Below are 16516 nucleotides of genomic sequence, written 5' to 3'. Positions count from 1 at the left end.
TTTGTGTTTTTTGATAAAATATTTTTACTGCTATTTTTTTTGTATTACTCTTTTAAATACATTGCATTTAATATTGTTTGTCGATTATTTGAAATTAATGCGTCGATTATGGATGGCAACCGAACTTCCGTTGCGTTGTCAGAGGTCAACCACAAATTTCTGGTTGCCAATTTGGCAACAGAAAATTATAGCTTCCAGTTGCCATCTGCAATACCATTTTGCAACTGACTACACAACTTTAGTTCGGTTGATATCCATAATAGACCCATAAATATTCGTATGCTATGTTGAAACTTAAGAGATATAAGCGAAGATATAAACAGAAGTTTATATCTCAGAAATGTATCGAATTATTTAGCAGATTTTCAATTTCAATATCAGAAAGATATCTGGGATATTCCAACATAAATTTGCAGCCTAAAATTAATAACGTATAAAATTAATTATTAAAGAAAAACAATCATTTGTTTAGTAAGTACTATGTATCATATGTATGTATTTTACTTATTTTATTAAAATATCTGTTCATTATTTTATTCTACATTTAAAAATACAAAAAAAAAGAGCAGCGAAATTAACAACAAAAACGTTGCTTTATCTACGATATCTGTAGCGTTTGAAATGGAACCACAACTGAAAGATGTTATTGTGAAATTGGCAACGAAAACCACGCTTATAACTGAACTCCCATTCGCGATGAACAATCTTAAAGGCAATATCTTCGTAGGGTGGTCCAGCATGAAAGCGTAAAATAGCGAAATCTGGATTATCTTCGCATTGTGTAAGGAAATATTGTGGAGTTTTCGATTTGTCTATTAGATCCGGATAGAATATATTAAATTTATAGCCTTGAACAATTTTGGGCGGAGGATTGTCCATATCATAATGCGTTTGATTGTATTTGTTCCATTCAAAGCCGGTGTGGACACGATTAAAGTAACGAGGTTTACGGGGGCGATATTTGTCAGTGGCCAGCTGAATGGCCAATGAATTATCACAAGGCATTTCAACGCTAAACTCAACTTCATCATTTGACATACCCTTGCGAGCTTCGTGGCGCATATTTACCTCATCTTGGTTGTAATTACTGTTGTCTTGACTATTTTCCAGCAATTGTTGCCTTTGATATTTCAAATTCATCTCGTCCTCTTCTTCATCGACAATATTAAGCGAGCCGAACTGTAATTCAGGCGACAAATATTGCGGACTGTAGTTACCTTCGTTGTAGAGATTAAAGCAATCATTTTCATATATTTCCTGTTGTGTTTCTTCGCTTTCTTCTCGAGCCTCTTGTGTTTCCCGGCCCTCTGTGCGTTGTGGTGAGCTCTCCTGGACTTCTTCTTTAATCGTCGAAGTTTTCAATAGATCTAATTTCTCTCTGAGTTTCTTTTGGTGATGATCTCTCAAACGAGCCCTTGCCATATGAGCCTTCAATTGTGATAATATATTTTCCCAATAGCTAATGTCCACTCCTTCCGTACGAGCTTCAATTTTACCTTCTATTTTCGCTCTCATTTCATCTAATTGTGTTATGGTTTTATTACGGAATATACCCGTAACATCTTTCACTACACTTTCGTGTATTCCCTCACGCCGGGAACTAGCAGCTTCCTCTTGCTCTGCTTGTTTTCTTTGCTTTTGCAATTCATCTTCAACAATGATAGTCATGTCATTCCAAAAATCAATATGTTCGCCTTTTTCCAATTCAATATAGACTTTAATGTCCACCAATAGATCCTCCAAATCTTTGATACACAAACCATTAAGTATATAGTATGGTTCATGCATTTGCATTTCAATGGCATCTTCCAATTTTGAGCTGTTTATGTACTGAGCCAGCAAATCTATCGGTTTTGCTCTGCCATCTTGTATGCGTATTTCACTTCGCAGGCGAGCTTGTTCCAAGTGAAATTGATCTTCCTGTTTCTCCCACTCATGGAATTGGGCCGCTTCTTTTTGTCTTTGCTGCAATACCATTTCATCTTCCCGCTCTTGTTTTTCTTTCTCCCTTTCCAGTCTCCTCTTCTTCACCTTTTCTAATTCCAATTTGTTCTCCATTTGTTTTTGTCGATTAAACGCCTCCACTGTCTGTATGGGAACATCCTTAAAACCTTGTTTTTGTAATTTTTTGTTCCACACAAAGGTCGAAGTCAAATTGGAATCACCAAAAGGATTATCTTGATCAGTATAAGTTTGATATTCATTATCCCAGCCCATTCTTTCTTTTCTTCTAATTTCCTTGGCTTCTTTTTCACGCAAACGTCTGTCTCGTTTTTGTTCTGGGGTCTCTTTAGCTTTTAACTCATCTTTCAAGCGCTTCCTCTCCAATTCCTCCTTAATACGTCTTTCTTCTAGGGCTTTTAACAGCTGCACATTTTTTGGTAGACCTTCATCGCCACTGGAAGATGACGAAGGTCTTGAGGAGGATGGCGAGCGGTGCTTTTTCTTCGACTTTGATTTATGCTTATGTTTGGATTTGTGCTTATGATGGCTTTCTCGATGTTCATCCTTCTTATGTTTTTTGTCCTTTGGCATTTTATTTCTTTGTGGAAATTACAAAAATATTAACGCAAAGTCTTAAATGAATGTTAATGTAGCAAACGTATAAAATTATTTTTATTTTGCATGAAACAATGTGGAATTGAAACAGCAGCGTTGTTTAACGAGAGCTGCCAGATTGAATATTAAAAAAAAGTAACTTTTTTAATCCCGATTGGTACACATTGGAAAATCAAGTTCTGTAATGGCAACATTTTATGAAATTATGGAAATAATTTATTTAAAAGGTCTTAAAATGTGTGTAGTTTTTTTTAAATAAAAAAAATCTTTTTTTTGGAGAATTTCTTAAACTCCCTTGTTATTAAATAATATTGTCTTGAAGTAATTCTTCCTACCAAATATTGAGTTTTAACATAACGGTCTCACGAAATGTTTTTTTTATAATTTTTGAAGCTTCTGATTTATTGATTGAATATTTATCATCAATTCAATATACCAGTCATTTTGACTAACTATTTAAAAAACATATCGTGCAGAAAAAAATTATCAAAATAAAATAAATATTGAAATAACGGTGCTGCCTTTTTTTGTTTTCTTAAACATTATTTTTGTTTTATTCTTCTTTTATGTAGAATTTTAAAAGTTTCCATTGTTTTGCAAATTCTAAGGAGTTTAACCACAGTATGTAAAAGTATTTTTGATAATATAACTATCAAAATTCAGCCTGTTGAAAAAACCGAATTGTTTGGCAGCGTGCTACCACGTAAACCAACTCGATATCTAAACTAATACAGTGTATAGCTATAATATTAAGATCTGGCTTCTTTTTATTTATGACATATTTCTGTCTGGTATAGACAATTAGTCTGCATACATACTCCTATAGTGAAATATAAAAATCCCCTATTAGTATTAAGCAACAGTATGGCAAAGCTGGCACCAACACATATGTTAAACAAATTAAGCAGCTGTTGGATTCCGGTCGTCAGCTGGTGACCAGCTGATGATGTTTTATTACGACAGTTCTTTGATACAGTTTAGGAGTTAAATTCACTTGGGATAAAAGTTATGAATTAGATTAAACACAGAAAATGCATAGAATAATCAGAAATTGTTCACAAATCATTCCACTTTCGGAAAATGTATTAAAAGTTCGACAAGTTTCCGCTCTCTATATATCCGGAGATAAGGCCAGCGAAAACTATGTGACCCTTCAACCTTACATGGATTTTAAACAAACATTTGAGAATGTGAAACAATTGGAACATTCAATAGAAAAGAGAAAATTGCAAATTGACATGAAAAAGGTAAAGGAAATGTTTGCTACATACAGGGAGGGAAAAAGGGCAATGGACAAACTGGCAGATGAACGGGAAATGATTGCAAAACAATTGAAGGAACTTTCTAAAGTAGCACAAAAAGATGAAGATCTAATGAATCAGCTTAAAGAAAAGGGCAAACATTTAAGGAATGATTTGAAAACTATGAAAACTAATTTCTATCCCATTGAAGATGAATTTATACAAGCCTTTTTGCATTTGCCGAATACTTTACATCCGCATTGCCCTGAGGGAGAACATGAACGAGTACTGTATCGTAGTAAGCAAGAGTTATTAGAGGCGGAGAAATCTCATGTAGATCATGAGAAATTAATACATTTTATTGACAACAGTCGTTACTACATGATAAACGAGGCAGCCGAGTTCGATATAAGATGCACTCAAGCATTAACTAGATATTTTCTAGATAAAGGTGGCTTCACCCAAACAGCTAATCCAGATTTCACTCGGTGTGTTTTGTTGGAAGCTAATGCTACACCCATGGATAATTATTATAAGGTAATGGAAGCACATTTACAAAATAAACTTAATGCTGCCTATTTAACGGGAGGTGGTTCTTTTGAAAGTTTTTTGGGTGCTGTAACGAAACTTTGTGTTTATCCCTCGGTACTGCCGCTAAAATTTGTTAGCTGTGGTCGCCTCTATGAAAGAACTAACTCAAACAATACCCCAAATCTTTTTACTGCCACCCAGAATAATGCTGTGCAAACGTTTGTGGCCACAACTGACTTGGCGGGAGCAGAAGAACAAATGGAAAATATCCTAAATCTATGTGTGGATTTCTATAAAACATTTAACGTACACTTTCGAATAGTTTATGTTAATGCTGCCCAACTAACACCAGCTGAAAGTTTGCGTGCTCAAATTGAAATCTATTCACCCCATGAGAAACGTTACATATGCGTGGGATATGTTAGCAATTACAAGGATTTTGTTTCGAAACGTATACTTTTTACTATGCGTCAACAGAAAGACTATCATTTTCTACATCTAGTTGGTGGCCCAGTACTTTATACCTCGCGTTTAATTGCGACTCTCATTGAACATGGCGAAAAATTGGATTATGAAAAAGTTTTAGAAGCTTTAAAATTAAAAACACCCAACGATGATGCATCTACAAATGCCTTGAATGAGTTTAAATCATTGTTTAAATAAAACAGCTTTATGGTTTTTTAAAAATAATTTTTCTTTTGTTTTTCTTATTATAAAAAAAAATCTCATTTTGTTTAGGTATTAACACTTAATATTAGCTTTTGGATGGCCTTTGCGAAAAATTTCACATTTCGGTGTGGTAAATGTTATTCCCTTAATATTGTCATCGGCAGTTACCGAATTACTGCGCGGCTTAAAGCTGTAGGTTGTGTTGTAACTAAGTTTGCTGAAAACCAGTGAATCCTTCTGAAATAAAAATAAATACATGAAAATAGAAAAATAATAGCATTAGTAAAGTTTTCACAAAATGGTGTGCTTAAGTCTTATATGAGATTATATTCCAAATTGCAACTTGTAATTCGATTTGAAAATAAAAAAAATATTGAAATTCCCCGACCTTAATTCAATAGAAAACCTCTGGGACAAATTAAATAAACACATTTCTAAGCATTTCTGTAGTAATGACAAGGAATTTTTAAAAAAATTTCCGAAATTATTATTTACCAAGTAAATCCCTATCGTAAGGTATTTTCGTACCTGCTGAGGATTACAACGGATTACAATGATTTACAAAATTAGGGCCTAAATGTTTTATTCTTATTATTAATTTTATAAAAATGTCTATGTTCATTTTTTGAGAGGATACCAAATAATAAACTTATTTTCAATTGTTATTTTCCTAATTTCAAATAAAAAATTCTAATTTTCAATTGAGCTATTCTGAATTTCAAATGAAAACTCTTATTTTCAACCAGCTGACCCGTCAGACGTTGTCCTGTCCAAATTAAAAAAATGGTTGTGTTCGATTTCTGAATTTGAGAGAAGCGGTTTGAAATGGTTGAATTATAATTTTTATTCATATAGGTTTGGGTTATGTTTGATGTACAATGAATCTTATGGTCATAGAATAAAATATATATAGAAGCGTTACTGAGAGACAAAGAACTTAAGTCAGTTGTCTGAAATATGAGTGATCACAGATCGAGCTCCTTTTCTTGATTAAACGTTTATTGGCCAAGTTATTAACAAATTTAGATATTTTGAGTTTTTATATAAAAAATCTATTTTTGTTCAGAAATATGAGTCATCACAGATCGAGCTCCTTTTCATGATTATACGCTTATTGGCCAAGTTATTAGCAAATTTAGATATTTTCAGTTTTTATATAAAAAAAATCGATTTTTGTTCAGAAATACGAGTGATCACAGATCAAGCTCCATTTCATGATTAAACGTTTATTGGCCAAGTTATTAGAAAATTTAGATATTTTGAGTTTTTATATAAAAAAATCGAGTATTAGTGAGAAATATGAGTCATCACAGATCAAGCTCCTTTTCTTCATTAAACGCTTATTGGCCAAATTATTAGCGAATTTAGATATTTTGAGTTTTTATATAAAAAATTTATTTTTTTGTCATAAATATGAATGATCACAGATCGAGCTCCTTTTCTTGATTAAACGCTTATTGGCCAAGTTATTAGCGAATTTAAATATTTTGAGTTTTTATATAAAAAATCGATTTTTGTTCAGAAATATGAGTGATCACAGATTGAGCTGCTTTTCTTGATTTTAGATACATATATCGAAAAAAAATGGGCGTGGTAAATTTGAATTATGAATTTTCGATTTTAGATAAATCTAAAAAAGTGGGAGTGGTCAATTTTTGCTTCAGTAAAAACTTAAATTGTTTTTTTTTTGGATTTGGATTGGATTTTTATTTATATAGAAGATTAGGAATTTCCGAATTTCTGAATTTCAAATGAAAAATGTCAATTTAAATTTTTCTTTTCCGAATTACAAATGATAATTCTCATTATCAATTGGTTTTTTCTGAATATCAAAAAAAAAATCTGATTTTCAATTCAAATTTTCTGAAATTCAAACGAAAAATTTTATTTTCAATTGTTCTTTTCCGTATTTTGAATGAAAATTCTCATTATCAATTGTTCTTTTCCGAATTTGAAATTAAAAATCTGATTTTCAATTGGGATTTTCTGAATATCAAATGAAAAATCTCAATTCTAATTGATCTTTTCTGAATTAAATTGAAAAGTTAACATTTTCAATTGAAAAAGGTGTAGTTCTATCCTGTGCTACTGGTCTTGTTTCATTGAGATAGTTTTGTCCATATTTTTGTTTATATGACTTCACCTTCGTGAGAAGGGTATATATAAGTTTGTCATTCCGTTTGTAATTTCCAAAATAAAATTTTCCGACCCTATAAAGTATATATATTGTGGATTCTTATATATAGCGGTGTCGATTAAGCCATGTCCGTCTGTCTGTTGAAATCAACTTTCCGAAGCCCCAAATAACTTACACGATTCATACATCAATATCTCCGGAATTCGGTCCACAAATGTCGGAGATATAAGGAAAAAACCAGGACAACCTCGATTTTTGACGTATTTTTGACCTATATCTGGATTGCTAAGTCATTAATATAGACAATATGGATATCTAATGAAAGATATTTCAAAGACCTTTGCAACGACGTATGTAAGACCATAGTAAGTTGGACCTACAATGGGTCAAAATCGGGAAAAAATATTTTTTAACTCGAATTTTTTTTCAGCAAAAGTTTTTTCGCTAAATATTAAAAAGAAAATTTTAAATTTTTAAAAAAAATTTTTTTTTTTAAAAATTCGAAAAAAAAAATTTATAAATTTTGTTTACCTAAAAATATTTTGAAGTATAATTTGGTGAAGGGTATATAACATTCGGCTCAGCCGAATATAGCTTACTTGTTATTTTTAATTTTAACATGCCAAAGAATTTATTCGACTATTTAATAAATCGAATACTTTTTTATTCTTCTCGATTATTCGATTAATAATAGTTTAAACGAAGTACAACAAACAACATGACATTGTATATTTTCGGTAGCCCTGATAATGGCACTCACTCTTTGCCAAAATACTGAAATTGTAAAATACAATTTTGATTTATTAATGACATTAATTGAAATTTTACCGGCTAGACCTTGTTTTCCCATTATGTATGATGAAAATTTACAAATTAATTAATGAATTCTTTAAATAAAACACACAAAACGTGTTAAATTATTGATTCATAAATTCTACAAAAATAAATTTCCAAAAAAATGTTTCCATTTCGCAATTGCCAGGGTAACTAAATAAGAACACATTTGGCATTGGGTTAAAATTAAAACGTGATACTAAAACAATTATAAATAAAATAAATAAACGAAAAAAAAAATAAACTTAAATGCGACACTACTCATATTACTTACATACAATTTTACAATTAGAACAGGTAGTAATAGTTGTTATATTACTTACATTTACACGTATTGCATTGTATTCACCTTCTCCGCAGTTCGTTTCAATGGGACAAAGTTCATAAATTCTGAAGGAAAAAATAAAAAAGAAAACAAACAAACGAAAAAAACCAATTGACAAGTGACAATTTTTCAATCTACTTACACGTATTTAAGAGCTTATGCCACCCTTTTATGCTAGAAAACAAAGCTTAAGTTTTAATGTGTTTTCCATGTGAATAAAAAAAACGGAACAGAAAATGCCCAACGCAACGCCTGATTGCAGTATGAGGGCGAGAAAAAACAATAATACTTATGGCTTGAGTTATTTTTTTGTTTCTTGTTGTTTTGAAATTAACATCAGGAAGGGGTGTAATTAAGTTTAAGAATATTAAAAAAAACACACACAAAAAACGAAAGTTTATGAATTTTAAAAATGTAGGCATAATGCAATAATTTTGCAACACTACAGCATAATAAATGCATATTTGCCATCACACATTGATTTAGAAAGTTTTTATTTTGGAAATAATTCGTTAGCTCGTGAACGATTGGAGATATCCTTATTAAGTTTTAGGTACATAGTAGTCAGTGCTGAGGTGTTTTTAAAAATCACCAAAAATTCAGTTCTTTTCCGAATTCCGAGAAACATTAAAAATTGCAAGAGAAGGCAAGGTTTGTGGTGTAGATTCTACATTGCAGGAGACTCACACTTTAACTGTAGATATAATTACTATGAAAAAGTATTTGGTATTATTGAAAACCCTAGGACTGGAGGAGTGATGATAAATTTAAAATTCGATCGGATTAAGATCGTTATAAAATTTGGGAATTATGTAGATCGAAAGGTCCTTCAATCAATGGGTTTTGGTTTTTTCATAAAAGAGGCCACTCTATCGTTATAACCTTTAGGTGAATTTATCTAAAAAATTTTAGAAATTTTTAGATAAATCAGGCTGAATGACCGATTAGCATGGGTTTGTGGCTTATTCGCATAGACCTGGGAATTAAGAAACCCACACAACCTAACGGGGTCAAATCGCACAATCTCGGTGTCAAGTTCACATTACCTCCAATTGAGATGACCATGCCATCAAATCGCTCTTGCAGAATGTAAAATTTTATGTTTCCGTATAAAAACATGTCCAATTTATACCCTACACCACCATAGTGGTGATCGGTCCATAATTGGTCATAGCTCCCATATATGGCCCACTTCTAAAATCACTCACGAATATAAATTATTGATATTTTTAAAAGAAAAAAGTTTTTGCTCATTTACTTAGTGTAGGGTATTATATGGTCGGGCTTGACCGACCATACTTTCTTACTTGTTTTCGAATATGTCTCCCCTACGCCCTTCGGAATTTGACCTATTTTTATACCCTTCAACCTGAGTGGCAGGGCTATATACATATAAGTTTGTCATTCCGTTTGTAATTTCTACATTTTTCATTTGCGATTGTTATAAATAGCGAATTCGATAGATATAGCCATTTCCGTCTGTCCGTCTGTATGTTGAAATCAACTTTCCGTAGCCCCCAAATAACTTACAAACATGATTGATACATCAATATATCGAAATCGGCCCACAAATGGCTGAGATATAAGGAAAAGACCGGGACAACCTCGATTTTTGAAAAAATCGGGAAAAATATTTTTTAACCCGAATTTATTTTTTTTACCAAAAAATTTTTTTTCAATAAATTTTATTTCACTAATAAATTTAAAAAAAACATTTTAAAAAAAATTAAAAAAAAAATTAAAAACAAATTTAAAAAAACATCGAGAAAAAATTTTGGAAAAAAGAAAAACAATTGCAAACATTTTTTTTTTAATTTTCAAAAACAATTTTGAAAACAAAAAAAAAATAAATTTTGTTTACCTAAAAATTAAAATTTTTAAAAATACCATATTTGGAATTTTCACTTCAATTTTTAGGAATTTCGGGATTCTCTTTGACCTTTTGAAAAAATTGAGTTAAATAAAGATTTTATTACATATTCAGCCCAACTATGAATACAAATTCCCCGGGAGTTTTTTTCCCTTTTCCAATTTTCCTATTCAAATTCAATGGGAAAATAATCCCGGGGAACAAACTCCCGGTGAATTTTTTATTCATAATTTGGCTGATTACATATTTGTTGAGTTTCTAAACCTAAAATTGGTATCAAAATTTTAATGGGATTGCAAATATTAGGAACAATTTGATCCACATTTATTCCGAACTGATTTTGTTTGTTTGGATAAGTTAATTTTTGGTCCAAATTTTTAAAAAGCGTCCTATATTTTTAAAAAAGCGGACCAAGGTATGACAATATTTTAAAATTTAAATTTTGAAATGCCTATAAGAGAAATTATAAGAGATAAATAGCAAGACCTAACTGAGCGCTTTCCAAAAATATAAAAATCTTTGCAATGGGATGGGAAACCAAAAAATGGCAGGTTTTTACAATTTTTACATTCAAAGGTTACCTACTTTGAGCCATCATAGCGCCACACCAGGAGCATTTTTAGGGCCCATTTTAATAATTTAAACTCTAATACTCGTTGGCTATGCCCACGTCAAATTTTATCACGATCGGACCAGGCATTTAGAAATGCCAGATTTATTTCCAAAAAATTTTAGTTCTGCCCCACTGTGCATTGTGATGAAACAATTTTATCATTTGCATGTGTTATTGAACGCAATATCCGTCCATGGTGATTTAGCGTAACAGACTGAATAAATAACAGCCAATTCGACAGATAAAGCTTCAACAATATGTCCGCTATCAACTGTCAAAGTTCGGAAGTCCCTATTGGAAGCCCCTTAACTTGTAATCGATAAATTATTTCGCTCATAGACTAATTAGCATTTAAAGGGTGGTTTATAAGCATTTTAAAATCATCATTAAATAGTTATTATGAAAATAAACTTACTTTTCATCTCTTGAAAAGAAACCGGATATAATCACCAACATGCCCAGTTTACGATTTGGACGATATTTGACATCAAATTTTTCCGCTTTAGAAACATAAGTACTAGTATTATTATTATTTGTATTTATATTTAGGATGGTAGAACTAGAAATGGAACTGGAACTAGAACTAGAAGTTGAAGATAATGACGTTAAAGCACTACCACCACCGCCACCACCATCATTGTATAAATTCTTTTTCGCATAATATCTATCATCGTTAAATGCATTACTTAGACCATCTCTTAGGAGTTGGTGTTCTTTGCCACATTTTAATGGACTAAAGGCTTGAGTCGGTGATATTGTGGTATTATAGAGAATGGAGTGCTTATCTGATTTTAAACGTCTTTTGCCATTTATAGACATGGCCTGCACTTGTATATAATAACTAGAATCGGGTAATAAATTGGGTATTTCAAATTGATGGCGCTAAAGAAGAATAAAATTAAATGAAATAAAGGATATGTTGATTGTGCATTAAAACTTCTTACTTCCTTAACAAAGGCCTCATTGGATATTAGAGATTCATCGCGTACATTATTTACATATAAGGACCATATAATTTTATATTTTTCAATGGGAAGATTCGATTTGGAAGCACACCATACTATTTTAATATTGACATGTTTGCCATCAAAATGTGATGAGACGATTTTTAAATCCGCTGGAGCTTTTGGTGGTTTGGGATCTGTAAGGAAACAGAATGATTTAAATAATATTATAATTAAACTGTTGGTATATTCAAATTTAACATAGATGTACTTGGATTCGAAAGTACACATTATCGAATTACAGTGTATTTAGCAATAAAATCTAAACCATAGAGAACATAGAGCGGAAACTCGAAAAAAACTCAAACAAAAAAATTACTCAAAAAAGTTACACATACGAGTGTTGTTTTTGTTTTCACATAGTTTTTTTTTACTAATACATTCTCACCACTTAGGTTTTTGACAACTGAGTTAGGTCTTTGACAGGAGAGTTTCCGCTCTATGTGTTTTCTCTATGATCTAAACATTTTTAAATGTTTTTTTTAACTAGTAATTTTTTTTTTAGTTTGTTGATTTGTTAGTTTAGATAAAGCAATATTATGTGCGAAAATTTAAAATCAAATTCGAAGATTCAAACTTGTGTTCGACATTTGTTTAAAGCTGTTAAAATAATCTCTAATTCATAAGGAGTCTAAAAAAATAATTTCAGTTTTATTTGAGGCCAATTTCTGACATTTTCGAATTCAAATTTGAAATCATAGAGAAATACACATAGAGCGGAAACACTCCTGTCAAAGACCTAACTCAGTTGGGGGAACAGTAACATAGAGCGGGAACTAGAAAAAACTCAAACATAAAAATTACTCAAAATAATCACATATACGAGTGTTGTTTTTGTTTTCACATAGTTTTTTCAACTAATACATTCTCACCACTTAGGTTTCTGACAACTGAGTTAGGTCTTTGACAGGAGAGTTTCCGCTCTATGTCTATTCTCTATGGCTCTATGTTTCTCTATGGTTTTTTCTACTAATACTTTCTCACCACTTAGGTTTCTGACAACTGAGTTAGGACTTTGACAGGAGAGTTTCCGCTTTATGTCTATTCTCTATGGCTCAAGGTTCAATAAAGCTACGTTTCCGCATACACCGTAAACGGCACCGAAAACGAAATTCCATACATTTGCACCGAAAAAAAGTTCGTTTCAGAAATAGGCAACGAAAATTGGGAACGAAACGGCACCGATCAGTAACGAAGAACCTGTTATTTGGGGCCGGAACGAAAACAACTTTAAGTAGGTTGTTTTTGGTGCTGTAGGAACGTAATTATATTAATTATTTTTTTATTTAAAATTTAAAGAAAATCAAAATGAATAAAAAAATAAATTTTCTTTATTGGAAGAGGAAAAATAATAGATTTTGTCAAAAATAATGAAATTCTATTTAATGTGCCACATCCAAAATTAAAAAATAATTTCGTTTCTGTTTTATGCCGCAACTAGAGATGCCAAACGGGGAATCCCGTTCCCGAAAATCCCGGGGTTTTCGGGATTTCCTAAATCCCGAAGCCCGGGAAAAACTCAATTTACGGAAAATTCTAAGAAAGTTTCCTCAAGAAACCATTGGTCTAAAATCAAATCCTATTTTGCACATTTCGTATTTTATCCAATAAAAAAACTATTAAAATAAATAAATAAAATATTGGATAAAAGACGAAATTCGCAAGATAGGATTTGATTTTAGACCTATGGTTTCTTGGGGAAAATTTCTTAGAATTTTCTGCTATACGATTTTATAAAAATTTATCAGGTATAGACAGGAAGTAACCAGGGAGTTAATAGTTCCTATCAAATACCTGATAAATTGTTATCATGATAAACTTCAAAATGGTTGTCTAAATAAAAAAATATCAGGTATAGTCCCCATTTATTAGTATTATTGCTACGTTATGATAAAATTGTTAGTGCTTTTGCTTAGACAACTTTGTCTTGACAACAAATGTCATTTATTGTTATGATGAATATTTATCAAGTATAGACAGGGGGTAAGGATGAGCTATTAACAAGTTTGTAAAAACTATTATTTGTACAAAACTTAACATTCTTTGGAAATTTCCAAAAAAAAAATATTTTAAATTATATTAAGCTTATTTTCGAGATTTAAGTTTCGAATAAATCTTCTTCAACATATTCACTGAGTGAAAATACTTACGATTAGGTAAAGTAAATGCCTGAGAAGGTTCCGAGTAACCTCTAAAACCATAAGCATTAATAGCTGCCACTCTCACTTGATACCAACGTCCGGGTCTCAAATAAAATGCTACAGTAGTTCTAAAACATGTTTAAATTAAGAAAAAGAAATAAACAAAATAATAAATTATCTGTACAAATTTAAATGCTCTAATAATGTTTTTTGTTTTTCTATATACTTTACATTACTTACAACAATATATTCAAATCTAAAATTTCTGCTAATTTTTGCACTGCCTGATACTGCCAGGTGCCCAATTTTCGTGGCGACAACAACGAGCCAATATGATAACGCACCTCCACATGAAAGTAATACGATGAATTCGATTGCAATGTTATTTCAACTTTTTGTTCTCGCGGTATAAGGCCACACTTAAGTATCTTTGGTATGGGCGGCAGCAGGCTATCGTCACGCACCCCAATCGGCTGCATACACACCGGTCCGCAGGCGGAATTGCAACATTTCTGCACTTCGGGACAATCGAAATCGTAGCTACAGTTGTCGAGACACGACAGTTTTTGCAACGGTTGTACGTTGATATTTTGAAAAATGGCATTTTGCATGGCTGGACAATAGCCACGTCGGGGGGCTTTGACCATATCCATTTGACATTTCGTTAGACAGGGCTCATAGTCGATATTATTGCCCCTCAACGATTCTTGGCACTTGGCATAACATTGTAGTTCAAGGATTTTATCACGTACATCGATATTCGATAATTGTTGAGTTTGTAGGGAGCGATAACGGCCACCGCCACCCTGTCCCCCGCCGCTATTGCGATTGTGATGGCGTGAATGAACTGTTAAAGGTAACTGCAGTAACCATAATGTGACAATTATAAATTTCAATATTTTATTGATCATTGTTTTATATTGACTGGATTAATAGCAAATATAATTGTCTTCTTTTTAAGTAATAATATGTATATAAGTACTACATGTTCAAAATTTTTATTTAAAACTGTAAAGAAATGAGATATTAAGATAGTTGGGCGTGATCAGTTAAAGGATGGTGTGGTGTTGGGTCTTTAATGATTTTCTTAATGTTTAAATTTTCCACCCAATCACACGTAATAAATTAGTAGCATGATTTCATTTCATTTAGGTTGAGCCAACTGGCTCAAAATTAAAAAAAATATTTCGGGGTTTTATTGAAAATATTGTAGTTATGTTAACGCTATGTCTATACGTGATAAATGTTTGTCATGGCAAACGTCAAAATGGTTGTCAAGAAAAAAAATTATCAGGTATAGTCTAAATTTATTAGTATTATTGCATCGTTATGACAAAATTCTTGGAGATTCATCTCAAACAACTTTGTCTTGACATCGAACCGCATTCATTGTAACCCCCTGTCTATACTTGACAAATATTTATCATAACAATTAATGACGTTTGTTGTCAAGACAAAGTTACGAAGTAACGAAGCACTAATACTAATAAATGTAGACTATACCTGATAATTTTTTATCTGGACAACCATTTTGATGTTTATCACGATAAAAATGTATCGGGTATAGACAGGGGTTATGTTAGATATTTGCGTATTGACATGAGGTAAATTTTTGTATTTGTTTTTAGTGAATAATTTCTCTCTAACCTAATGATAATTATGTATATTTTGAATTAAACAAAAAAAAAACAATACAATTTTTAAAATTTGTGATTTAAACTAATATTTTACAGCATTTTTAAAAATTGTCTATTGGTGTTTTCTTTTCTAGCATAAATGGTGCATTTTTCTGCATCTTACCCTTCTTTGTGTTCTTTTCTGTAAAAAAAATTTAGTTTGGTCGTGTTCTTTTCTAATAATGTTACCCTAAACCCCTGAATATATGCTACATGTTTCACCCTCAATTTAATCAAAGGGTTAGAAATGCACCACTTTTTATGTAAGCAAAAAGTATAGTTTATTAATATTTAGAAGCTATTTAGAAGCTACAGAAAATTGCATAAATGCTAATGATTTTGTTCTATTGTGATCGTTAAAAATGCAACACATTATGAGGGTATGGGTAACATTTAATAAATGATACACAATATATAGGCAACATTTTGCGTCAGAAAAGAAAACACCATATGATTATCCAATTATGGCAGCAAATATATAAGTTTGTCATTCCGTGTGTAATTTCTACATTTTTCATTTGCGACCCCACAAAGTATATATATTTTGGATCGTTATAGATAGCGAAGTCGATATAGCCATGTCCGTCTGTATGTTGAAATAAACTTTCCGTAGCTCCCAAATAACTTACATACTCACGGTTACTGAAGTATACGTACGATCGACTTTTGGGCTTTTTTTTAAAAAATCTATATAATTAAAAATACAAGGCCTGACTCATTCATTCATTCACTGACTCATCAGTCACTGTATTTTTAAATATATAGATTTTTTAAAAAAAGGCCCAAAAAGTCGATCGTAACTGTAACTGTGTGTACATGATTCATACATCAATATACCGGGAATTCTTAAGGCTCAGTTGCTATTTAAAATCGACAAAATCGGCCGACAAATGGCTGAGAAACCGGGACAACCTCT

The 16516-nt window shown here is 31.6% G+C and overlaps 3 protein-coding genes across 4 annotated transcripts in view; 1 reads left to right on the top strand and 2 right to left on the bottom strand.

Annotated features, from left to right (window-relative positions):
- Positions 1-463: 463 nt before the first annotated feature.
- On the bottom strand, positions 464-2585 carry cactin (cactin, spliceosome C complex subunit). Its single transcript, XM_065515289.1, has one exon. It carries the CDS (start codon positions 2533-2535, stop codon positions 595-597), a length of 1941 nt encoding a protein of 646 aa, XP_065371361.1. The 5' UTR covers positions 2536-2585; the 3' UTR covers positions 464-594.
- Positions 2586-3540: 955 nt separating this feature from the next.
- Slimp (Seryl-tRNA synthetase-like insect mitochondrial protein) lies at positions 3541-5021 on the top strand. The gene has a single exon (XM_065515292.1). It carries the CDS (start codon positions 3591-3593, stop codon positions 4992-4994), a length of 1404 nt encoding a protein of 467 aa, XP_065371364.1. The 5' UTR covers positions 3541-3590; the 3' UTR covers positions 4995-5021.
- The window catches only part of Kal1 (Kallmann syndrome 1), a 55772-nt gene continuing 44256 nt past the window's right edge, over positions 5001-16516 (bottom strand). The window contains exons 2-7 of one of the 2 annotated variants that reach the window (XM_065515291.1): positions 14165-14932; positions 13934-14052; positions 11724-11920; positions 11195-11661; positions 8295-8361; positions 5001-5234 (exon numbers count right to left, since the gene is read on the bottom strand). In XM_065515291.1, coding sequence (XP_065371363.1) covers positions 5073-5234; positions 8295-8361; positions 11195-11661; positions 11724-11920; positions 13934-14052; positions 14165-14835 — 1683 coding nt within the window. In that variant the 5' untranslated portion in view covers positions 14836-14932 and the 3' untranslated portion in view covers positions 5001-5072. Of the gene's footprint in view, positions 5238-8294; positions 8362-11194; positions 11662-11723; positions 11921-13933; positions 14053-14164; positions 14933-16516 lie in introns of both variants that reach the window. The other variant, XM_065515290.1, reaches the window with a different exon arrangement.

The sequence above is a fragment of the Calliphora vicina genome, chromosome 1 (genome assembly GCF_958450345.1).
Source record: "Calliphora vicina chromosome 1, idCalVici1.1, whole genome shotgun sequence".
In the NCBI taxonomy this organism is placed as follows: domain Eukaryota; kingdom Metazoa; phylum Arthropoda; class Insecta; order Diptera; family Calliphoridae; genus Calliphora; species Calliphora vicina.
Note: the sequence above shows the minus strand (reverse complement) of the source record. Positions and strands in the feature narration are given on the sequence as shown.